The sequence below is a fragment of the Vombatus ursinus genome, unplaced genomic scaffold, assembly GCF_900497805.2.
Source record: "Vombatus ursinus unplaced genomic scaffold, bare-nosed wombat genome assembly UNPS02010980.1, whole genome shotgun sequence".
NCBI classification, from domain to species: domain Eukaryota; kingdom Metazoa; phylum Chordata; class Mammalia; order Diprotodontia; family Vombatidae; genus Vombatus; species Vombatus ursinus.
The window spans coordinates 8239420-8263758 of NW_020950758.1; the positions used below are offsets into that span (position 1 = coordinate 8239420).

The window sequence follows — 24339 nt, forward strand, 5'->3', positions numbered from 1 at the left end:
TTGTTCAATTTCTTTTTCTAAGATGGGGGTAAATATTATCTTTTTTGTTAATCTGGGAAATTTATATTTTTGTAAATATTCATCATGGTTAATCTAATTTATTGTCCTCCCTCCCCCATAAAACCAGCTCCTAGATTTACTTATCAGTTCAACGGTTTTCCTACTTTCAGTTTTATTATTCTCTCCTTTGATTTTTAGGATTTCCAATTTGGTGTTTAATTGGGAATTTTTAATTTAGAGTTCTTTTTTTGTCACATGCCCAATTCATTGGTCTGATGTTTCTCTATTTTACTGATGTAAGCATTGAGATATAAATATTCCCCTAAATACTGCTTTGACTGTATCCCATACATTTCGGTATGTCTGTTGTCTCGTTGTCATTCTCTTTAATGAACTTACTGTTTCTATGATTTGTTCTTTGACCCACTCATTACTTAGATTGTTTAGTTTGGTTTAGATTAGATTTAGTTTACTTCAGATTGCAACAATTGATTTTTAATCTATGTTTCCACTGTCCTTTATTGAATATAATTTTTATTGCATTATGATCTGAAAAAGGATTCATTTACTACTTCTGCTTTTCTGCATTTACTTGTGAGGTTTTATGTCTTAATACACAGTCAATTTTTTTGTCCTAACATGTACCGCTGTGAAAAAGGCATATTCCTTTCTACTCCCATTCAATTCTTTACAGATGCCTATTATATCTAACTTCTCCAAAATTCTATTTATCTCCTTAACTTCTTTTTTGTTTATTTTTTGGTTAGATTTATCTAGTTCTGACAGGAAAGCTGAGGTCCCCCACCAGTACAGTTTTACTGTTTATTTCCTCCTGTAACTAATTTAACTTTTCCTTTAGGAATCTGGACACTGTACAGATTTGGTGCATGTTTAATATTGATATTAATTCACTGTTTATGATAGCTTTTATTTATTTCGCAAGGGGATCAGGATTAAGTTACTTTGCCCAGGGTCACACAGCTAGTGAATATCATGTGTCTGAGGTCACATTTGAACTCAGGTCCTCCTGACTCCAGGGCCAGTGTTCTATCCACTATGCCACCTAGCTTGCCCCTCTATGATAGCTTTTAGCAAAATATAGTTTTCCTGCTTCTCTCTTTTAATTAAGTCTATTTCTGCTTTTGCTTCGTCTGAGATCATGATTGCCACCCATGCTTTTTAAAAAATTTTACTTCAGCTGAAGTAGATTCTGCTCCAGCCCCCTTTCTTTACTCTGTGTGTGTATCTGTGCTTCAAATATATTTCTTGTAAATAACATAGCATAGGATTCAGGTTTTTAATCCACTCCGCTATCCACTTCTGTTTCATGGGTAAGTTTATCCCATTCACATTCAGTTATGGTTAACTGTCCTCTCTTTCTCCTTTCACCCAGTCTCTCCTCAGAAGTGTTTTGCTTCTGATCACTGCCTCCATTCATCTATCCTCCTTTCTATCAGCCCGCCCCACTTCTATCCCACTTCCCCACTTCCCTGTAGAATAAGATAGATTTATATACCCAAGTGTGTGTGTTATTCCCTCTTTGAGTCAATTCTGGTAAGAGTATGGTTCAAGAGTTGCCTATTACACCCCCCCCCCATCTTTCCCTTTGCTGAAGAAGCACCTCTTTTATGTGAAATAACTTACCCCATTCTACGTCTCCCTTTTCCCAGTTCATCCCCCCTTCTCATCCCTTAATTTAAATTTTTGGATATCATCCCCTCATATTCAACTCAGTCATGCTCTCTGTTTATGTATAGCCCTTCTAACTGCCCTAATAATGATGAAGTTCTTAGGAGTTTCAAGTATCATCTTCCCATGTAGGAATGCAAACAGTTTAACCTTACTGAATCTCTTATGATTTCTCTTCCCTGGTTACCATTTTATGTTTCTCTTGAGTCGTGTAATTTGAAAGTCAAATTCTCTATCCAGCTCTGGTCTTTTCTTTTTTTCTTTCTCTTTTTATTAATTTATTTTGATTTATCAATAATCACTTCCATATGCTTTTGAGTTTAAAATTTTCCCCCCCTTCTTCCCCACCACCCTCCCCAATACAGCACACAATCTGATACAGGCTATACATTTACATTCATATTAAACATTTTCACATTAGTGATGCTGTAAGTAAAATCAAAACCAATAGGAGGAACCATCAGAAAGAGGAAACAAAACTCAACAGAACAGAAAAAAAAATAGCAATTCGACTAACATGGTTCTTTCTTTGGATGTGGATAGCATTTTCCATCACAAGGCCTCTGGAGATGTCTTAGATCCTTGTATTGCCAGGAAGGGTTAAGTTTATCAATATTAGTCATCACACAACGTGGTTGTTATTGTGTACAATGTTTTCCTTGTTCTGCTCACTTCACTCAGCATCAGACCATACAAGTCTTTCCAAGTTTTTCTGAAGTCAGCCTGTTCATCATTTCTTTTCTTTTCTTTTTTTTTTAATTAATTTATTTTGATTTATCAACAATCACTTCCATATGCTTCTGAGTTTAAAATTTTTCTCCCCCTTCCTCTCCACCACCCTCCCCAAGATGGCACACAATCTGATATAGGCTATACATTTACATTCACATTAAACATATTTTCACATTAGTGATGTTGTAAGTAGAAATTAAAACCAATAGGAGGAACCATCAGAAAGAGGAAACAAAACTCAACAGAAGAGAAAAAAAAATAACAATTAGGCTTCCATAGTTCTTTCTTTGGATGTGGATAGCATTTTCCATCACAAGGCCTCTGGAGATGTCTTAGATCCTTGTATTGCCAGGAAGGGTTAAGTTTATCAATATTAGTCATCACACAATGTGGCTGTTATTGTGTACAACGTTCTCTTGGTTCTGCTCACTTCACTCAGCATCAGATCATACAAGTCTTTCCAGGTTTTTCTGCTGTTCATCATTTCTTATAGCACAATAGTATTCCATTACATTCATATACCACAACTTGCTCAGCCATTCGCCAACTGATGGGCATCCTCTCAAATTCCAATTCTTTGCCACCACAAAAAGAGCTGCTATGAATATTTTTGTACATGTAGGTCATTTTCCCGTTTGTGCGATCTCTTTGGGATACAGCCCTAGAAGTGCTATTGCTGGGTCAAAGGGCATGCACATTTTTATAGCCCTTTGGGTATAGTTCCAAATTGCTCCCCAAAATGGTTGGATCAGTTCACAACTCCACCAACAATGCATTATTGTTCCAATTTTCCCACATCTTCTCCAACATTTATCATTTTCCTGTTTTGTCATCTTGGCCATTCTGATAGGTGTGATGTGGTACCTCAGAGCTGTTTTGATTTGCATTTCTCTGATCAATAGTGATTTAGAGCATTTTTTTCATATGACTATAGATGGCTTTAATTTCTTCACCTGAGAACTCTGTTCATATCCTTCGACCATTTATCAATTGGGGAATGGCTTGTATTCTTATAAATTTGACTTAATTTTCTATATATTTTAGAAATGAGGCCCTTATCAGAGAGACTGGTTGTAAATGTTCATCATTTCTTATAGCACAATAGTATTCCATCACATTCATATACCACAACTTGCTCAGTCATTCCCCAATTGATGGGCATCCTCTCAATTTCCAATTCTTTGCCACCACAGAAAGAGCTGCTATGAATATTTCTGTACATGTGGGTCCTTTCCCCGTTTGTGTGATCTCTTTGGTATATAGCCCTAGAAGGGCTATTGCTGGGTCAAAGGGTATGCACATTTTTATAGCCATTTGGGCATAGTTCCAAATTGCTCTCCAAAATGGTTGATCATTTCACAACTCCACCAACAATGCATTAGTGTTCGAATTTTCCCACATTTTCTCCAACATTTATCATTTTCCTGTTTTGTCATGTTGGCCATTCTGATAGGTGTGATGTGGTACCTCAGAGTTGTTTTGATTTGCATTTCTCTAATCAGTGATTTAGAGCATTTTTCATATGAGTATAGATGGCTTTAATTTCTTCATCTGAGAACTGTCTGTTCATATCCTTTGACCACTTATCAATTGGGGAATGGCTTGTATTCTTATAAATTTGACTTAATTCTCTATATATTTTAGAAATGAGGCCCTTATCAGAGACACTGGTTGTAAAAATTCTTTCCCAATTTTCTACCTTCCTTCTAATCTTAGTTGCATTGGCTTTGTTTGTACAAAAACTTTTCAATTTAATGTAATCAAAATTATCTATTTTGCTTTTCTAATGTTCTCTATCTCCTGTTTGGCCATGAATTCTTCTGTTCTCCATAGATCTGACAGGTAAACTATTCCTTGCTCTCCCAGTCTGCTTATAGCATCAGCCTTTATATCTAAATCATGTACCCATTTTGACTTTATTTTGGTAGATGGTGTGAGATTTTGGTCTGTGCCTAGTTTCTGCCATACTCTTTTCCAGTTTTTCCAGCAGTTTTTTTCAGAGAGTGGGTTCTTATCCCAGAAGCTGCGGTCTTTGGGTTTATCAAATAATAGATTACTATAGTCACTGACTACTGTGTGTGTGTCTTGCATATTTAACCTATTCCACTGATCCACCACTCTATTTCTTCGCCAGTACCAAGCAGTTTTGATGACTGCTGCTTTATAATACAATTTAAGATCTGGAATGGCTAGGCCATCTTCCCCTACATTTCTTTTCATTAGTTCTCTTGATATTCTGGATCGTTTGTTCTTCCAAATGAATCTTCTTATTTTTTCTAACTCTGTAAAATAATTTTTTGGTAGTTTGTTTGGTAGGGCACTGAATAAGTAAATTAGCTTAGGTAGAATTGTCATTTTTATTATATTAGCTCAGCCTACCCATGCCAGCTCTGGTCTTTTCATCAGGAATGCTTGAAAGTCTTCTACTTCAGTAATATTTATATTTCCGCCTGAAGGATTATACTCAGTTTGATGGTTGGGTGATTCTTGGTTGTAATCCTAGCTCCTTTGCTTTCTGGAATATCATATCCCAAAGCCTTCTGATCCTTTAATGTCAAAGTTGCTAAGTCTTGTGTTATTCTGACTGTGGATCCATGATATTTGAATTATTTGTCTGCTTGCAATATTTCTTCCTTGACCTGGGAGCTGTGAAATTTGACTGTAAAATTCTTGGGAGTTTTCATTTTGGGATCTCTTTCAGGAGGTGATCAGTGGATTCCTTCAATTTCTATTTTCCCCTCTGGTTCTAGAATATCAGGGCAGTTTTCCTTGATAATTTCTTGAAAAAAAAAGGCATCTAGGCTCTTTTTTTGAACATGGTTTTCAGGTAGTACAATAATTTTTAAATTGTCTCCCCTGGATCTATTTTTCAGGTCAGTTGTTTTTCCAATGAGCTATTTCACATTTTCTTTTATTTTTTCATTCTTTTGATTTTGTTTTGTTTCTTGATGTCTCATGCAGTCATTAGCTTTCAGTTGCCCAATTCTAATTTTTAAGGAATTATTTTCTTCAGTGAGCTTTTGTACCTCCTTTTCCATTTGGCCAATCTATTTTTTAGGGAGTTCTTTTCTTCTGGAATTTTTGTACATCTTTTTTTCCACCTGTCCAATTCTGTTTTTTTAAGGAGTTCTTCTCTTAAGTGGACTTTTGTGCCTTTTTTTTTTTTAACCATTTGACCTATTCTGTTTTTTAAGGTGTTATCTTCTTTGGTATTTTTTGTGCCTCCTTTTGCCAAACTGTTGACTTTTTTTCCCCCCCATGATTTTCTTATATCACTCTCATTTCTTTTCCCAGTTTTCCCTCTACTTCTCTTATTTGATTTTTTAAAATCCTTTTGTGGCTCTTTCAGGAATTCACTGGGGGCCTGAGACCAATTCACATCTTTGAGGCTTTGCATGTGGCAAACTACTCCAGTACTTTTGCCAAGAAAACCCCAAAGGGGTCATGAAGAGTTGTACATGACTGAAAAACCACTTACATGGCTGAATGGCAACAAATACTAAATAAATTGTTACATGCCTTTTATGATGATAATAATAGGTAAAATTTGTACAGCACCTACTATATGCTAAGCACTTGAGAGTTATTTCATTTGATCCTCAAAAGAACCCTAAGAAGCAGGGTTATACTATTTGTTATAGTAGCATTATATAATTTTATAGATGAGGAAACTGAGGTAAAAAAAAAAAAGTAAAGGGACTTATTTTCCTTCCCCAAACAGCACTTTCTTCAAATCCTCCCTGTCTTCCTGTTACTGTTTTTTTTTCTATTTTGACTCTACTGCATTTTTTTTTACCACCAAGCTGTGTTTATCTTTCTTTTGTGCAAGCCATTCCCTCTTTTTTACAGATTTTATGCTCTTCTTGTGTACCCCAATTATTTAAAATAGTGAGATCCTGTCTCTTCTTCCTCATTTCTCCCCTAGTATATTTCTTTTTCCTATTTCTTTCCACTATCAACCAAAGAAATTGAAATCACATCCAGTCCTTGGGTTTGCATTTATTTTTTAAATTTCATTTTTTCCCCAATTGCGTGTAAAAGCAACTTTATTATTAGTTGGCTTTTTTAAAGTTTTACGTTCCAAATTCTATCCTTCCATCTCATCCCTTCCAATGACAATGCCTTCCAATCACAACGGTTCAGATTTACTTCATGAAAATTTGTATGATGATGACATTGATGATGAATATGAGGAGAAAGATGCCAGCTGTTAAGATGATGATGATTCTGGGAATGAGGAGTCGTGACCTGACCCTTCTGTGCTGCCCAGCCATCTCAGGCCAAAGGGAGCAGCAGTAACTCATATAGTTCAGTGGCAAAAACACAGGGGGCTGGGAAAACACATGTGCATACTGCTGTCTCCTGTTGTATGGATCTGTTTGCTCCTTTTGAGGAACTCTCACTGGAGAGAAAGTAACCCTCCACACAATGTCTGAATTCTTGTATTCATTATCCTTCTGTCACTGTATTACGAGTCCTTCTTTAAAACAAAACCTGAAACTCTCTTTTCACTTCATCTCTACAAAGTGTTCACAGAGAAACACATTTGGTCTGTGCTTAGATTCTTGAAGAATAAAATACAGTCTCTCATTTAAAAAAAAAAAACAGAAAAGCAATGAGGGTCAGCAAGCAGTCCTTACCCCGGAGCCAGCAGGGCTGCGTTCTTGAGACGTAAGCAATCTGCCACAGCTTACATGTGTATTCACACATTTCTTAAAACCTCGGTGACCCTTGAAAACAGCAGTAATTCAGGGGAAAGGCTAACCACTTCCCTCATCTGAATGCAAGTAACTTCTCACCACTTAGCACCTTCCATTTGCTCAAATGTAATTTCCTACCTAGTTTCTCAACTCCTCTGATTGTATTTCAAAGCTACTCAGTTCTAGTCTTTTTATCAAGACTGCTTGAAAATCCCCTATTTACAAAAGTTCATAATCTGGGATCCATGAACTTATTTTTTAAATGCTTTGATAATATTTAATGGTTTTCTTTATAATCCAATGATTTTACTTTATACAATTAAAAATCATTTTTCTAGTCATAAGTCCATAAGCTTTATCAGAAGGCCAAAGGGGTACATCATACTAAAAAGGTTAAGAACCATGGCCTATTCTATTAAGATCTATTTTTTCCTCGCAGAATCATATTCCGTTTTGGAGGATAAGTTATTCTTATTTGTAAGTCTCTCTCCTGCCTTTTGGAACATTGTATTCCAATATTTTCTTTCCTTTTATGTAATTGCACCATAGTCTTATGTGTGAACATGCCTGGTTCCTTGGTCCTTGAATCCTTTCTTTCTATTTGCAGTATTTTGCTTTCACATGGAAACTTTGGAATTTGGCTAGAGAATTTCTGGGTATTTTCAGTTTGTGGTATTTTTCAGAAGGTGATGGGAGATTATTTTATTTTCACTTTTCCCTCTGGTTCTAATTGATTTGGGCAGTTTCCTATCTTAAAATACAGTATCCAATTTTCATGTGGGATCATGACTTCTCGGGAGTGCAATGATGCTTAGAATGTATCTCCAACTCTAACCTTAACCTATTTTCTAGGCCGGTTATATATGTTCTTTTTAAAAAGCACTTTACATTTTATTCTACTTTTTCAATCTTTTTATTTTGATCTAATCTTTCTTGTCTCCTGGAGTCAATTCAGCTCTTATTGTTCAGTTGTTTCTCAGAGACTCTATCTCCACCCCCCCCCCCACCTTTGGTAAGGCAGTTGGGTTAAGTGACTTGCCCAGGGTCACACAGATAGTAAGTGTCTGAGGCTGGATTTGAACTCAGGTCCTCCTGACTCCAGAGCCAGTGCTCTATCCACTGTGCCACCTAGCTGCCTCTGAGACCCTATCACCTGGGAAAGGCTTTCTGCTTTGTGCCTAAGCTACTCATGCCAAATTCATTTTTCCTCTTGCTTCATTTCTTCAGTTCTTGCAGCCCCTGTTGCCATATTATGGCAGAGCAGCCCCTGAGCACAGCTGACCAGCAGCCAGGGCCACCCGCCCTTCCCCAGGAGGCAGCCGACAGACATCAAGGGGCTGCCCTGCTACTGAGCAGGCTGAGGATGTGGACTGCCTGAGCTACAGCGGCCCTGGTGGCTGGTCAGCTGCACTCGGGCTGCTCTGCTTTCTCCTCTCTCCTCTCAGCTCCAGGCACAGTGATCCCTTTCCATCCTTCCCTCTCCAACTTCTGTCAGATTCCACCCCCCACCCCAGCCGCAATCCTGCTTTGGCTTTTGTATTCTTTAGTAACACTTTACTCCCACCCCTACAACCTGGACTGTGAATAGGCACCTGCACCTCCTTTTCAAAGACCTAGCATCTCTGGAGCATCTTAATCTTTGCAAAGCACATTACGTGTTGACCCTCTGACCTTGGAGCAGAGACCAGGGGCACCTGTATTTGGAAGGAAAGCTTGCAAACTGGCCTATGGGCAGAGAAGGAAGCCCCAGGGTGGGCTGTGGGTTCCTCTGTGGGGCAGGTCATGCAGGAGCTGCCCACTCCCACCAGTTTCTCACTTCCAACTGTACAGCATATACACGGCCGCCAGACTAATCTTTCTTAAACATTCGTCTCTCTCAGCGACCTCCAATGGCTCTCCATTCCCGCCTTCCCTTCCCAAATCCCGCAGCCCCTGTGGCTACTCCCCAGGGTGTCCTCGCCCCGCAACACCGCTGTGCCATTTACTCCCACCCCCCCTCCCACCTCCTGACTCCATGCTTCCCATCTCTCCTGGCTTCCCTCCATGCTCAGCTCAGAGCCCACACTTCCAGGCCCGCCCCCCCTCCTCTTTACATTGCAGCTCTCAATTGTACCTTGTCTCTCCCATTAGAGCATCTACTTGCATTTTTGTCCTTCTCTGTACCTCCAGCGCTGAGCACAATTCTGGGAACACGGGGTCCTTCACAAATGTTTGGAGTGACCATCGGCAGTCTCTCACCAGTGTCCTCCTTCAGGGAGGAGAACTCCACATGTCAGCTACTGCAGAGCTCACGCTTTCATGATCAGCAGGAGCCAAAGCTCTCCAGTGGAAGGAAGGAAGGAAACAAGCACTTGTTAAGCACCTAATGTGTGCCAGGCATTGCACCGAGGGCTCCACGACTACCTTGTTTCATCCTCCCAACCACCAAGTGAGGGAGGCCTCCATTTCACAGTCACCTCTAGGGGGCATGTTTTTGTAAAGAGACTTGAACCTGGGCCACCGTTTGTGGCCAAAAGCAGCTTGAGAAACCCTCCAGGTCAAACCCTCCTCACTCTGCTAGGATTAGAGCCTGGGGGCTCGAAGGCATCCTGAAGGCACTTCTGGGGTAAAGGATCACTCATGTCCTAGGCCTCCCTCCACGGTGCAAGCGCCGGGCCCCAGCGCCAAAGGAGCCTTTAGGATGCCCCCCCCCCCCCCCCCCCCGCCATTAACTCCACAGAATCCCAACCTTCAGGCTGGGCTCAGCAACAGAACCCTTCTCATACTGGACATCCCAGCCCATGTCGTTGTGCACTGCCCATTTTGGGTCGGCCCCTAATCCACCCCCAAGGTAAGCTCCCTCGGGCAGGCTGTGACTGCACATCCTCTTCCCTCAACAGACGGGCTTGGTTAGTCAGAGGAGGTTAAGGGTCACTTCACTGGGGCTAGACCCTGCAGGGGGACAAGCCTGCCACCTGGTGTCCTCCATTTAAAATGGGGACAGGACTCTGGGAAGCTGCCAGGGTACTGGAGGCTCCTTATTATTGACTCATAATAATCCCATCTTTCCTCCCATTTTCAGACTCCTTTGTTGAGAAAATGATGGCTCCTTCTCTATCCAATTCCTTGTTTCAAACATCTGTTAACTGATGTTTAGCAGCTCCGCAGGCAAATGAGTTTTAGTTAGAATCCCATCCTGAAGCTGATATGAGTCAGAAGCTGGTCACCCTCCAGGAGGAGATGGTCTGTTTTTGGGGGGCTTGGGTAATCGATCTTACTTCAGAACTGTCATTTGCCGATGCTTAGGCCTTCCAACGATCTTAAATGGAAGGCCCAACATAGTGGATGAGGCCAATTAACACCACAACCCATCCACTGATTCTTTTTTTTTTTTTGGTTAGGCAATGGGGTTAAGTGATTTGCCCAGGGTCACACAGCTAGTAAGTGTTATGTGTCTGAGGCTGGATTTGAACTCAGATCCTCCTGACTCCAAGGTCAGAGCTCTATCCACTGTGCCACCTAGCTGCCCTACAACAAAACTGCCACCCAATACCTTGCAAACCACTACTCTACTTTATCCCTAGTTTGACAAGAGCTGGGAAGACTCAGGGTCTCCCCAGAGTACGGCACCCCAGGCTCAAAGCTGACCTTTCTGGAGTGGAGGGTGTTCCTGCAGGAAGCTGGGGAGTGCTGGACATGGGCCAGCAGAGTCCAACTCCTTTATTAATTACCCAAAGACACCAACAGACCCAAGGAGCAATTTGCCTTGGTACCATGTTCTTCCCATGACGGGGTAATCACAGAAGGGCCTGCAGGGGAGCATCTAGAGACAGGCGGCTGTCTGTGCATAGAAGAAGCAAAAGAAGCTGACCAAGGACCAGGAGTTGTCACTGGGCTGGACATCAAGGAGCACAAGGACACAAATGACCAGACTCACACAGCATGATGAGGAATTTTGGGGTGGCCCACAGGAACGAGGCTGGATCAGGGAAGACTCAGGCAAGAGGCAAGGTGGAGGAGGGCACTAGGGAGCTCTGAAGCAGTCATGGAACCCCGCCTGGAAGTGCACACATCTCCTGAAATGCTACCCCCAAGGGAACAGCTCTCCTGCTCCATCTTCAGCTAAGATGAGAACAAATTAGGAAAGATGAATGGTCCCCAAAGCAGGGAAATCTTTCTGGGACATGACAGCACTGGAGATGGGAGGCTCCAGAGGAACTCGGCCCTCCCTCTCCGCACCTTCCTCCCCACCCCCCCCCAAGTCCCAGGAAGCCCACAAGTGGGCACCTCATAAGTGAAGTGAGTATCTCCCTAGAGAAAAACACAAGACCAGGTTTATTTCATACAATGTTATTCACACGTTTTCATTTTCTAGTTTATACATAATATACAAATAAGTGAATAAAACATTATTCCATACGAACTAAAAAGAGCCAGGACTTATCAGACTAAACAAGCCGGTCCACAAACAGTGCCTATCAAAAAGAGAACGCTCGTGTGCAAAAGCTGAACGTCCGCCCCAGCTAGCTTCCCTAAGTGCGTCCCAGATGAACACAGCAGTGTAGGAGGGGGGCAGGCAGGGAAGCCGCATCACAAGGGGACAACACGGTCACACAAGTGACTAACAGGTTCTCACCCAATGGCCTCCAAAAGGTGGGGGGATAAAATGTCAGCATGGCCCGGAGGGGCTCCGACCGACTGCCCTTGGGGAAGGCACTGGGGCCTGTGCACAGTGTCCCACAGAGGGGCTCCTGATCGGGTCCCAAGCCCCATGAGCAGGCCAGCGTCCCTCCCTAGGATTGGCAAGGAGGGGGGATGGCATGGGTGGAAGTGACCGATGAGCTCTATATGGTCAAAAACCATGGCTGTGGTGATCTAGTGACGCTTACCAAACACTCCCTAAGCCAGGAGAGAGAGATGCCAATGGAAAATCGGCTCAATTCTCTCTTCTTCACCAAGCAATGTTTTTATTTTGCCAATATAACGCTTAACTTTGAACAGGCAAAACATATTCCTGGCACCCTCAAATTCCTGCTGTCAGTCCAGATTCATGATACGAATGATTAAAAAGAGACAATTCTCTACGTGCAGGACTGCCCCAGAGAGGCTTCCTTCTCTTCTGAAGAGCCCAGAAAAAATGCCCTTTGACATGATCCAATGACTGAGATGGCACAAAACCGCAAAGGGCCAACAGAAATGTTTTATACAAAATACTGACTTCAACAAAATACAAAGCACTTTCTTTATCTTTCAGAAACTGAATATACAAAGCAAGCTTTTTTTTTTCCAAAATATTTCCATAGGCAAAGGATTAAAAACGACTTTAATTATACACACATGGTCACAATTTTGCCTTAAAAAGCTCCTTGGGAAATGTACATAAGGCCTCTTGTAAATGTACATCATGTTCGTGTTACTGTTACAATGTCCGATGTCCAGAGAAAACAAGGGTATTTTACACATCTGCTCTTACTTGGGAGGCTATTCAAAAATACAGGACTCTTCTGTACAAAGAAAAAAAAAATCACACCACATCGAGGAAGATGGAAAAAGCCCTGGCTTCGGTGAGTCGCCTTCTCAGTCCAGAACTTTCTTACTATGCACAATACCCTGACTTATCAATCCAATTCTCAAAATGTCTGTAGTAACAGAATCAACAGCTATGTTATGAAACAAAATGACGTTTCTCACAATAGATAAAAAGAAACCTGGTTCAGACTTCTGAAACCATATAAAGATAAAATTTTTTAAAAATCACTCTTGATTTGGAGAAATAAATTTACATTATACAACACGATATGTCAGGGCAAAAGGGCTTGGGGATCTGAATATACACTAAAATGCAATTTTCTCCCCACCCCCCAGGGTAAAACAAATTACATTTACAGCATGAAGGTTTACAAATGTACATCTGTACAGCCAAGAAAAGCTTCACTACCAAATTAGCAAAGTTTGTAATAAACGTTGAACCAAGATCTGTCGTCAAACTAAACTTACACCTAAGAACTACACGCATACAATGCATATATTTATAGGAAGCAAAAAAAGCTCTCTGAATATGCCCTCATGCTTCAGTGTCACCTTCAGCCAGGCCCTCGCGGTCCCCTGACTGACCAAGTTCCTCGCTCCCCCCCTGCCAGCACGGCCCACCCAAGGAGGGAATGCGGGGCGTCTCGGATGGATGAACAGCCATGATTTTACTCTGCTACCTCTTACAACCACTACATAGATAAGCAGACACAGCGCGTCTTCTATACATTGCTAGAGAAATCAAGGGCAGTGTCTGTAAATAAAACCAGCTTCACAGCAAAAGAGGGAAGCCTTTCTCTTCTCGGATCATCTGTTCTTGTCCTCATTCAGTTACCTGGGTAACAGGTTGTGAATTACCAAAATACAACTTAACTTCCTTGGTTAAATATTAATAATATTTATGCAGGTAATCGTCAATCTGGTATAAAAGACTTCACAGAAGGGGGAAAAATAAGGACTCTTATCCTATATACATTTCTATAAACCTGTTGTGCTATGGGGTAGGAGACCTACCAGATTGCAAGCCAGTTTATTAAAAGAATACTGTACTTTTTCCTTTTAAAAACTATTTTTTGTGACTTTACAAGGTAAAAATTTACAAAATATGTGACAGCTATTTTTGATACAATTACATCATATACAGGCATTCTGTGCTTTGCCAGCAATCCAATCTGATAGGTCTTTAATCAGGGTTGGAGATATTCTATCACTCACCCCCCCAAAATATACACAAGAACCTTAAAAAATGTACAAATGAATGAACCAAGTCAATAAATAGGTCTGCTTAACAAAAAACGGCCACCTTCGGAGTTGAGTTGTGTTCTGCAATTCACCAGAGGAGCGCCCCTACAGCACCCCATTCGGGGGGCCGCCAACGGGCCCCAGCTCCGGACTGTTCCTCAGGTAGTACTTTTCCAGCTTGACCAGGATGTGCTTCCCATACGTGTACTTGCGCAGAGTGGTGACGTGGGGCCGGATCTGTGGGGGAGAAAGTCACACCCACCGCTGCCCTGGAGCACCCTTCAGACAGCCGCGACCCCCAAGACGACGGACCTGCAGCGAAGGCGCTGTGCTCCGCAGCTGGGAGAGTCTCGCGGTAGGCTGCTTACCTCTGCCCCTCTGGACAACTTAAAAAGCAGGGGCTTCATGGAGCTCATGAGTTTCAAACCTGGCTCTGCCTCCAGAGTGACCCACGAGATCCTTGTCTCTCTGAGCCTCAGGCTCTTTCTACGTATACAAGCCTGAAGCCAGAGCTGGAAGGGACTGGGCAGGACACCAAGTCCAACACCTGCCTTCTACAGATGAGGAAACTGAGGCACAGAGACATGAGATCACTTGCTCAGGGCAACACACCTAGTCAGTGCCTGGGGCAGGATTTGAACCTTCCCAGCCATCAGGCCCGAGGCTCAGTGGCTCTGCCCTCTCCTCACGCCCCTGCCTGACCACTCACTCCTCTCTACCAGCTTCTCCAAGATGCAAACCCGTCCCTCTCCCTGTGCTGGCCGCTCTTCATCCCTCCTCTCTCGAGTGGACTCCTCTCTCCTGCCTGGCTGCATCTCACCCCCCCAGCCAGAGGCCATCCGGCCCACCTAACCCCAGCGTACCCCAGGCCTACCTTGTGCATGAGGACCTTGCGCTGGGCGGGCTCCGCCATGTCGATCATCTTCTGGACGACATAGTTGGCATACTGGTCCTTCATCATGGTGTATAAGGCACTGTGAGGACCGTCATTCTGGCAGCAGACCTCATCAATCAGCAGGGCTCGCTCAGCACGAGATGCATGCGACACACACTTCTCCACCACGTTGCTAGCCAAGAGAAAACAAGAGGCAGGGTTGCTGTCTGCTGGGCTGATCACGGCACCTCTTGCTTCCTTCTCTGGCCCTCCAAGCCAAGACTACCTTTAACAAACACACAGCACCATATTCCCTAGCCCCAGGGCTGGCCACCTTCGAGCCAATACACACAGTCTGTCCTGGATGGCCAGGAGCAAGTCCCCATCCCTGGACGTCCTTAATCAAAGGTGAAGCCCTGTCCAACTCTGATTCTTAAATCAAGGTTTAAAAAAAGGGAGGGGAGGGGGAGGGTCTGAAAATTACAGCAGAAACCAACAAACAGCCAATGGAAAAGATGCCATGCGCTACACAGCATGCTCATCCCGGAAAAAGAACACGTCTGGGGAGGATGCCTGGACTGCTTTAGACAACTTAGAATCCCAGGGACGTGCACTCACAGAGGGAACTCAGTTTTTGATTTCTTTATCCACTGGGATTAAACTGCTTTCTGAAATGATGATGCTATTTCAAAGGGAAAATAACCTGCTTTTGTAAACAAATAGTCAGGAATCTCTCTACTCCACATCGACTCCCCTCAGAAGCCTGGGTTTGAGAATTTCAAACCTGCCCAAGTGAAGCTCCAGGGCATCAGCGGTGGGGCTTTCTATCCCTACTAGATACATGCACAAAACTTGGGCTTTCTGGCTAGTGCTGTGCAGATATGTGACCCCGAGCCGTGTCAATGAGTGTAAATGGCATTCCTGTATTACAAAAGCCCTCAAAAGCCAGCTGCTTGGACTCTCAGGCTGAGCATCGGGCAGCCTTGGTCCAGGCCTGCCTCGGGCCCCAGAGCGTAGAAACTGCCTTAGACCCGCAGTGCCGAAGCTTTTCGGTCTCAGGACTCCACCTCTGACAAGAGCTTTTGTCTATGTGGCTTACAGCTGCAACATTTACCACAGCAGAAATCAAAATGTCTTAAAAACAGTTTTGACCTCACAGATTGCACTGTGTCAACTCCATGTACAGAGACAGATTCCACACCAGGAGCTCCCTTCAACAATGAAATTAGAAGTCCCCCGCCCATGGCAACAGACTAACCACTTAGGACGCCCCCTATGACCCTGAGCCTTCAGCACACACCAAACACACCGATGTGACGGAGGCATTTGGATATCTGGGAGTGATACCTGGCAAATTTGTGCTGGCTGAGGGTTAGGACCTTGCCTCGGATTTCGGAAACAATCTTGCTTTTGTCATCAGGGCGGCCATGTTCCAGAACATGCTGAATAACGTAGTTTCCATATTGATCCTGGAAAGAGACGGAGTCGCTGATGACATGGAGTCCACGGCTGGCCCCGGGCGTGACCCCTGGGCGAGCCTGCTGGGCCCGAAGTCCGTCACCTCCCTGTGAAGCTCTTGGAAGGAAGGGGCGGACGTGGGCTCGATGCCGGGCAGCCTCCGCCCCGTTCACTGGGTGAGGCCCCTCCCTCCCGGGTCTCCTCCTCTGTCTTTCCTGTGCTCCCCCGAGCCTTGGCAAGGGCTCCAAAAACCCGCCATTCATCTGCTGCCTTCTGTGTGCCTGGACACAAAGCACAACACAGCAGGCCCTGCCCGCACATGCACATGCAGGAATGGAGTCATTTTAGGGGAGACGGTTACAGGCCAAGGAAGGCTTCGGGCAGGAGGCGGCTTCTGAACTGAGCCCAGAAGGATCCCAAGGGAGGAAGGCGTTTAAAAACACGGGGCTCCAGGACCCAGGCGGCCCCACCCCCCCCCCCCCCCCCCCCCCCCCCCGGGGCACACGAGGCACCTGCCTGGACCAGCTGCTCCGTGTGCTGGTGCAGCTCCTCCAGGACGGGCGGGGTCTGCTCAGCTGTGCAGTGCTCCAGGATGCGCTGGATGACGCGGCAGCCATACGGGTGGGTGGAGAGCGCGAACACCTGCAAACACAGAGGCACAGAGCCAAGTGCTGTTGGCGCCTCCTGGCAGACGGGCAGGCCGGGGAGCCCTTGGGAGGGGCACCACCCACAGCCCCAAGAGGCAGCAAAAGGCTTCCCAAAGGTCACCTTCACAACCATCCGGGGAGGGAGGGACTGTTATGATCCTCATTTTACATATGTGGAAACTGAGGCAGGCAGAAGACAAGTAACTGCAGCCCAGGATCCCACAGTTTAGAAGCGTCTGAGGCTGGATTAGAACTCGGGTCTCCCTGACGCCGGACCCAGTGCTCTGGTGCCCCTGAACGGGGCAGAGCTGAACAATTAAGCCCGAGTACCACCCCACTGTAACAAAGGACAAAGGTGCTGTCCGAGGACACCAGGGATGGGCTGCAGGAGACTCCCTCCCTGAACAGGCCGGGCCCTTCCCCGCACGCACCGGGACAAGCGGGCCCAGGCCGCAGGTGTTAACCGTTACCTGTCCTTTAAAAGCGTCAATGATGAACTGTAGAGCCTGAGGCTGCACGCACTCGATGCACTTCTGAACCACGTGGTTCCCGTTCTGATCTTTCACGCATTTGAGGACGTGCCCATCGAGCTCCTTGACCATCTCGTTCTGTGAAAGAGTCACCAAGTCACGCCCACCGAGCCAAAGGGCCTGAGGGGGCCCTGGCAGGACCAAATAAATAAGGGTGCAGGGAAACACAGATCACAGTGCGCTTGGAGGCTCAGGCAATCTGCGGCCCCCGGGGATCCTCACGGACAGTTCAGCGGTGCCCGTCTCTGGCAGCAAAGCAGTTCTGGATGATGATGGCAAGGAACCAGAGCCGGTGAGGCTGGCACCTAGACTAAGAAATCATCACTAACTGACCAGAAGAAAACCCAAGGGGAACAGACTGACCCCTCTTCGAGAACTTTAATCCACAATGACCGACTGTCTCGTGGCACTTTAAACTGATGGCCATGCTGGCACAGTTTGTAAAAACCATCTTACATTAACCTACTTGGGAAAAAATGATTTTATTTTTTAAGGTTATTCAAAGATAATGACAATGGGAAGAAAAGATAAGCTTGCAACTATTCTCTACGAAAATAGAATTTTAAAAGATGTGGTCATAACTTACAATTACCTGCTGGTCAGGGGAAATCGATTCTAATGCTTTCTGAATGACCCGGCAGCCATACATCTGCAAGGCCAATGGCAGAACGTGGCCTCGTATTCGGGTAGCGAGGGCAAGTTTCTGATCCAGGTTCCCAAACTGTAAGAAAATAAGAGCTCTGTGGTCGTGATACAGAATCCGGCAGCTTTCCCCAACCATTTCATCTCCGTGACCCAATGACAGAGCGGAGAGGACAACATTACTCCAATTTTAAAAGTGAGGAAACTGGGCAGAGGGCAGACACCCCCCGATGCCTCCAGCCCACAAGCAGCTGACCATCTACTGTGGGGGGCCTACAAGCCACCAGACCAGAGGGCTCACTGTCCAAACCAGCAGCTGATAATAACTTGATCTGAACTGTGATCATTTCAAGCATCAAAGGGTAGAAGAATCAAGAGGGGAAATCGGCTACGGATCTGATTCTCGATTCTAACAAGGAGGAATCCACAGCCTGTAGGGAGAAGCAAACCCTCCTGCAGAGTTTGTGAAGAGGACAAGAAAGCTGGCAGTCAGACACGCCTCCCTGCCTCCCCCCCACATTCAGAGGAAGGACGGGCAGGACCACAGAGTTAAATTTCTACCCACAAAGTTACCCTGGGAAGGATGGGGCTGATGGGGCTGTACAGGCATGCGGCAGCCAAGATTTTAAAAAAGAAATGTCCAGAAAATGGAATAAAGGTCAGGGAACTAAGGATGAAAATAAAGCATGGCTCAGTCTTGTGAAAAGTGTCCACAATGGGGACATTTATTTCAAAGGCATACTGGGAGAAAAAGGAGTCTCAAAAGCAGGGTTCAGACCTTGGCCTGGGGAAGGTGGTGATGGAACAAGAGGCAAGAGAGGGAAGACAGAGATGTTTAATCCGCAGTTGCTCCGGCGCAGAAGAACGACCACTTTCTCAGTGGCAGAGCACAAGTGGCCAGTAGGGAGGTCATGCCCAAGGAAAGTAAGGAGACATCGGCTTTGTGGGTCTGTCGCTCCCATCAACCCTCCTGGTGGAGAGGGCTCCCCAAGATCCGGCCCTGGGCCCCCTTCTCTCTGTCAGTCGCCTCATTCGAGTGTGTGGGCGCTTTAATAGTCATCTTGGTGCAGCTGACTCACAGATCAGCTTCCGTTCCCTAACTGCCCATGAGATCCCTCACCCCAAGGTGCTGGAGACACCTCAAAGCCAACATCTTTAGTTATCATTCATCCTTCTACACCCTCTCCTCTCACAGACAAAGGTCCTGGGCTACCCCCTCCATCAAGCTCACCTCTGACCCCCGTCCTCCACTCCCAAAGCCACCATCTTAGTCAGAGCTCTCATCCCCGTTCTCCCTGCCATTCGACACGCTGCTGACAAAGACGGAGCCAACCACGTCACTCCCCACTGCGACCACTTCCACTTGCTTCCAACCCCCCTGCCCCCGGCCCATAAGGGGCACTCCAATTCTGTGCCCCCACTGCCTTGCAAAGGCTATTCCCCTGAGCCTGGGGTGCCAGAGGATTTTAAATTCGAAGTTTAGTGAACAGATGCGCAACACGATCAAACCTATGTTTTGGGAAAATCACTCTGAGGGCAAAGTGAAAGACGAACTGCAGGAAGGAGGGACTTGAGGCAGTCAGGCACCCCAGATGGTTGGTCAAGGCTTGAGGTCATGAGGGGCTTGTACCAGGGCGGCAGCAATGTCAGAGGAGAGGAGGGGGAGAAGAATATGAGACATAAAAGGCAGACAAAAAGAGAAGGACTTGACCACTGGCTAGATATGGAGGGGAGGGGGCAGAGGAGAATGAGAAGCTGAGGGTGACATCTAGGCTGGGAGCATGGGTGACCGGAAGGCTGTAAGCAAGAGTGGACGGCTGTGGGGAAACAAGAATGAGTTCAGTTTTAGGCCTGGTGTTTAAATTGTCTACAGCTAGTTTGAGATGTCCCATGATTAAGGCTGAAGGTTGAGAAAGAAGCTGAGGCTGGATAAGCAGAAGCCCCAGGATCTGATAAGATAACCAAGTGAAAAAGTACAGAGGGAGGAGAGGGCCAGGACAGACCGTTGGGGATCCAGTGAAGGTAGTAAAGAAGGAACAGTCGGACAGGGAGAAGGGTCTGAAAGCACATCCGGGCTGAGGAAAGGCCACGAGAGCTCTCCTGCAGGGACAGCACCCACTAGGGCAGGCCCTGCATGTTGCTGTCACGGCTGCAGAGCCCAGGTCTGGTAACAGACTATGTATCTCTCTGAGAACCAGCCTGGCTGGGGCTTAGAGGCACTGCTTAAAAAGCATGTATTTCAGGGCAGCTAAGTGGCATGTGAAAAGAGTACCAGCCCTGGAGTCAGGAGGACCGGAGTTCAAATCCAGCCTTAGACACATAACATTCACTAGCTGAGTGACTTTGGGCAAGTCACTTAACCCCAATGGCATCACATGCAAAAAAAAAAAAAAGAGAGAGAGAAAGAAAAAGAAAAAAGAAAAAAGCATGTATTTCTTGGGACACCAAAAACTCACAAATATCTTTGACAAAGGTGTAGAAAGGTTTTGATTTGTATCCATGGATGAAATCATAGACCTTGGAAATAAGTATTTTCATTACTAACAGGCAAACTTGACATAAATTTCTTCATAAACTGAAATGGCTTTCATGGTTTTGGCCTAAACGTGGCAGATTAATTTAAGTAAGAATTGAGGCATCTTTCTATGGTGCCTCTTCCCAAGATCCTTGGGAATGAAGGCCCATCTGGGATTGTTCTTGGGCCTCAGTCCTGCCACACTCCATCACTGAAACTGAAACAGAGGAGAGCCTTTGCCTCTGTCCTCCATCTCCCGGCCCCACCATTTTAACTGTTTTAACCTCTGCTTCATACACAGTCAAAACCACGGACTGAAAAGGTTTGTTCCCAATCCCACCAGCAACTGCCAAAACGTCATCACTAAGACAAGAGTGAGTAAAAAAGTCAGGAAACTACTTACTGATCAGACTAAGCCCACACAAACTTGTGAGCAGGATCACACTGTGGGCTGACATTTCTTTTTGTAAAACCAGATCCACAATCTAGTTTATTGGGGAATATCACACACTTTCACGATCTAATAACCAGCTGGTTTATCTCTTCTGTTTTCCCCATTTTAAAGCATCCTGTGACAGCAATGGCAGACTGACTCTAACTGCTCAATGGGGTGAGTCAAGCTGTGGGTTTGCAATCTGTGACGCTGACCACCAACATGGTGTGCTGAGTCAAACACCCAGATGGGACCAACAGAGACCTTCCACCCAGCTCTCTGTTCCTGGCTGCCTGGGCAGGGTCAGTCCAGCCCAAGAAACTCCTGAGCTGAGTGACCAGCGCTATCCAAAGTGGGGAATGAACAAGGCTGGAAAAGGCCAAGAGCTCAGGCCCACAAGAATAAGGGGGAGAGACGGGGACGACGCAGGTTAGCCAAAACTCACAAACTCTTGTTATGCCTAGATCTGAGGCTGACCAATCCACAGCTAAGTAGGTCTCTGGATACAGGCAAACTGTCGTCTGGAACGGCTACATAAAAATTCTTAGACAAACACCGTCAGAGATGGAGACGGAGACAGAGACAGAGACAGGAAGGGGGGTGGGGTGGGAAAAAGACAAAATGAGAAAGAAGATATACAAGACACATGCTTTTGAATGCCAAGGCGAGTCCATCAGAAACCAAGTGATCCCCTAAGGACTTGGAATCCTTGGATATTAAGATACAAAGTAAGAACACCCAGAACCGGTGGACGGCATCGCCGCTGCTACAACTGGGCACGTGCTTACCTCAAAAAACTTCTGAATCACGTAGTTGCCAAAAACGTCGGTCATCAGCTGATAGGCCGCTTGCAGAATCTCATTAAACACCATCTGGCGCTCAGTGGGTGTTGCTCGCTCCAGCTTTTGCTGTATGAATCTACATGGAACAGAAACACAAAGGCCAAACGTAACCAATACCAGGGTACACTGCTCACTCCGCAGGAGGGAGAAGGAAAGAAGAGCGCATGTGCCTGCGGCCACCAGGCTGACTAAGAAGCTGAGCTCGGCTTCTAACCAGGTCCTCTGGTTTTCCCTTTACCCCACGTGTTCAAAGACACCCAGAACTTCAGAGCCAAAGAGAAATTTGTGAACATGAATTCTCCCCGCAAACTCTGACTGGAAACCTCCAGGGAGGTTAAACCCAGCACCTCCCTCCCTCGAGCCGGCCCTAACTGGTGGGCCCTGCACGACAAGGCAGGGTTCTCTCTCCTTGGGCTACACTTTGCCCAGTTTCTTCAACGGGGGTCAAGCTGAAGGCCCTTCCCCACCTGGCTCTCCTCTTATCAAAATGCTCCAGAAATGGTCTGACCACAGGAGGAGAGAAAGAGTTGAAAGAACTCTCAAAGATTCATCTAATCTAATACAGATGAGGAAAACTGAGGCCTTTTACCCAACTCCAGCCCCATCTCCACTGCACCCTAACCATATCCCCTATTCTATAAACTACGTCCTTCATGATGTAGCCGGAGATGGCAACAGATTCATCACCAACATTATGAGGTTATCAATCCTTAAAACCTTCAGATTTCATTAAAGTGCGACCTAATCCTACCTGCCTTGAGCTTGGATTTCTGAAGTCGAGGTTTCTGAAATGAATACATCAGGCTTATCACTTTGGGTTTCTTTCTTTCTTTCTTTTGTGGCTAAAATTTTGATAAACTGTATCTATGACATTTTCCTGAGCTACCATTTTAATCAATGGCACCAGCCCAGCCTGGGCTGGCCCTCCTTGATCATTGATTCCTTTCCTCGACATCCAAGAATTCTACCAAGAATCAAAGTCAAATGAGTTCCTCATCCATTCTTTTCCCTCTGGGGGCAAACTGCACAAGAGTTGTCTTTCTCTGGTTCTGTGGCAATCCTCTCCTCCCACCACTCTTTTTGCTTTGGGGGCCGAGGCCTGGGATCTCCTGGGTATAGACTACGCCATCTGAGAGGCTGCCAGCCTTTCCAGTGTTGCCTTCCTCAGGACCACTGTCCAGGTAAGAAGCCGGGCTACATCTTCTTGGCTCCAAGGACAGTGCTTTCCTTTCCACTAGACCTTCCCGTGCCTCAGAAGAGACTGCTTTATCATTATTTTACTCTCTGATTTTATCTGTAGATGGATTTTTTTTGGGGGGTCGGGAGGGTTAGGCAATGGGGTTAAGTGACTTGCCCAGGGTCACACAGCTAGTAAGTGTTATGTGTCTGAGGCCACATTTGAACTCAGGTCCTCATGAATCCAGGGCCGGTGCTCTATCCACTGCGCCACCTAGCTGCCCCTAGATGGATTTTTTAAAACTGGAATACACAGAGCTTTATAGTATATTGACTGATGAAATATTAAGAAATAAAGATAAATATAGTCCTGCTTCAAGGAGCTCACATTCTAATGAGGACGACAACACGCAAAACCCCTCAACAAACAAAGTATAAACAGTGTAAATGGAAGGACATCTCAGAGCGGGTCAGGTGAGGACGGGACAGAGTGCTGGCAAAGACCTCCTGCAGAACAAGGGGAGAACAGAAGCCAGAAAGCTCGAGTAGGGGGACAATTTCAGACAGGAGGAACAACTAGTGGAAAGGTACAAACAGAGACTGGAGATGGTTTATTTGGAGGGGAGTCAAGTATAAAAAAGACTAGAAAACTAGGAAGGGGCCCCCAGTCAGGTTATGGTTCGCCCAATGCTACAGAGGGAGGAAGGTGTATGACTGGAATTTCAACACAGGTCTTTCTACCTGAAATCTAGCCCTTTATCACTGTACCACTAGGCTGTAAATTCTCGAAGATCAGAAGAGAGAAGGGAGCGATGGAAACAGAATTCAGACTTTCTTCATCTTCAGGTCTTTTCCGGCCCAGGTGACTTCTTGGGTTTTGGTGGGTGGGTGTGTGGGTGTGTGTGTGTCTGTGTGTGTGCTTTTTGGGAGGGGGCGTGTCATGTGGGCCTGATTCCATCAGTGTAGGAAAGCCCAGCCATGTCACCAACCCTTAAGCATCGGCTCAGGAGTGTCTGGGAGATGCAGAGGCTGTGTGAGGGGCCTGTCCAGGGTCATGGGGATGTGCCAACAGCACGGTCTGTGTCCACCCTGTGCTACAGCCTCCCCATCACCCACAGTCAGATACAGTGATGTGGTCTGGGTCCTCCCTGAGAATGCAGGACAACCCCCCTCCCTGCCCTTCCTACAGGCAGGACTTGAAGCCAGGCCTACCCAACTCCAAGGTCAGTTCCTAGCCTCTGCATCACCATAAAAATGCTTCTTAAAATGCAACGCACAATCTGGGCAGAAACATGGACTGATATGTAGAAATGGCACCAGCCAGTCTTACACATGAACTTGCTTGCTTCAT

At 45.6% G+C, this 24339-nt stretch overlaps 1 protein-coding gene across 4 annotated transcripts in view; it reads right to left on the bottom strand.

Moving 5' to 3' along the window:
- Positions 1-11412: 11412 nt before the first annotated feature.
- Positions 11413-24339, bottom strand: part of PUM2 (pumilio RNA binding family member 2) — a 67142-nt gene continuing 54215 nt past the window's right edge. For 2 of the 4 annotated variants that reach the window (XM_027855648.1, XM_027855649.1), the window contains 7 exons: positions 21759-21888; positions 17967-18101; positions 17321-17458; positions 16720-16845; positions 16093-16214; positions 14746-14938; positions 11413-14108 (listed from right to left, as the gene is read on the bottom strand). In XM_027855648.1, the coding sequence (XP_027711449.1) occupies positions 13977-14108; positions 14746-14938; positions 16093-16214; positions 16720-16845; positions 17321-17458; positions 17967-18101; positions 21759-21888 (976 nt within the window). In that variant the 3' untranslated portion in view covers positions 11413-13976. The remainder of the gene's footprint in view (positions 14109-14745; positions 14939-16092; positions 16215-16719; positions 16846-17320; positions 17459-17966; positions 18102-21758; positions 21889-24339) is intronic. The other 2 variants (XM_027855652.1, XM_027855650.1) reach the window with 1 other exon arrangement.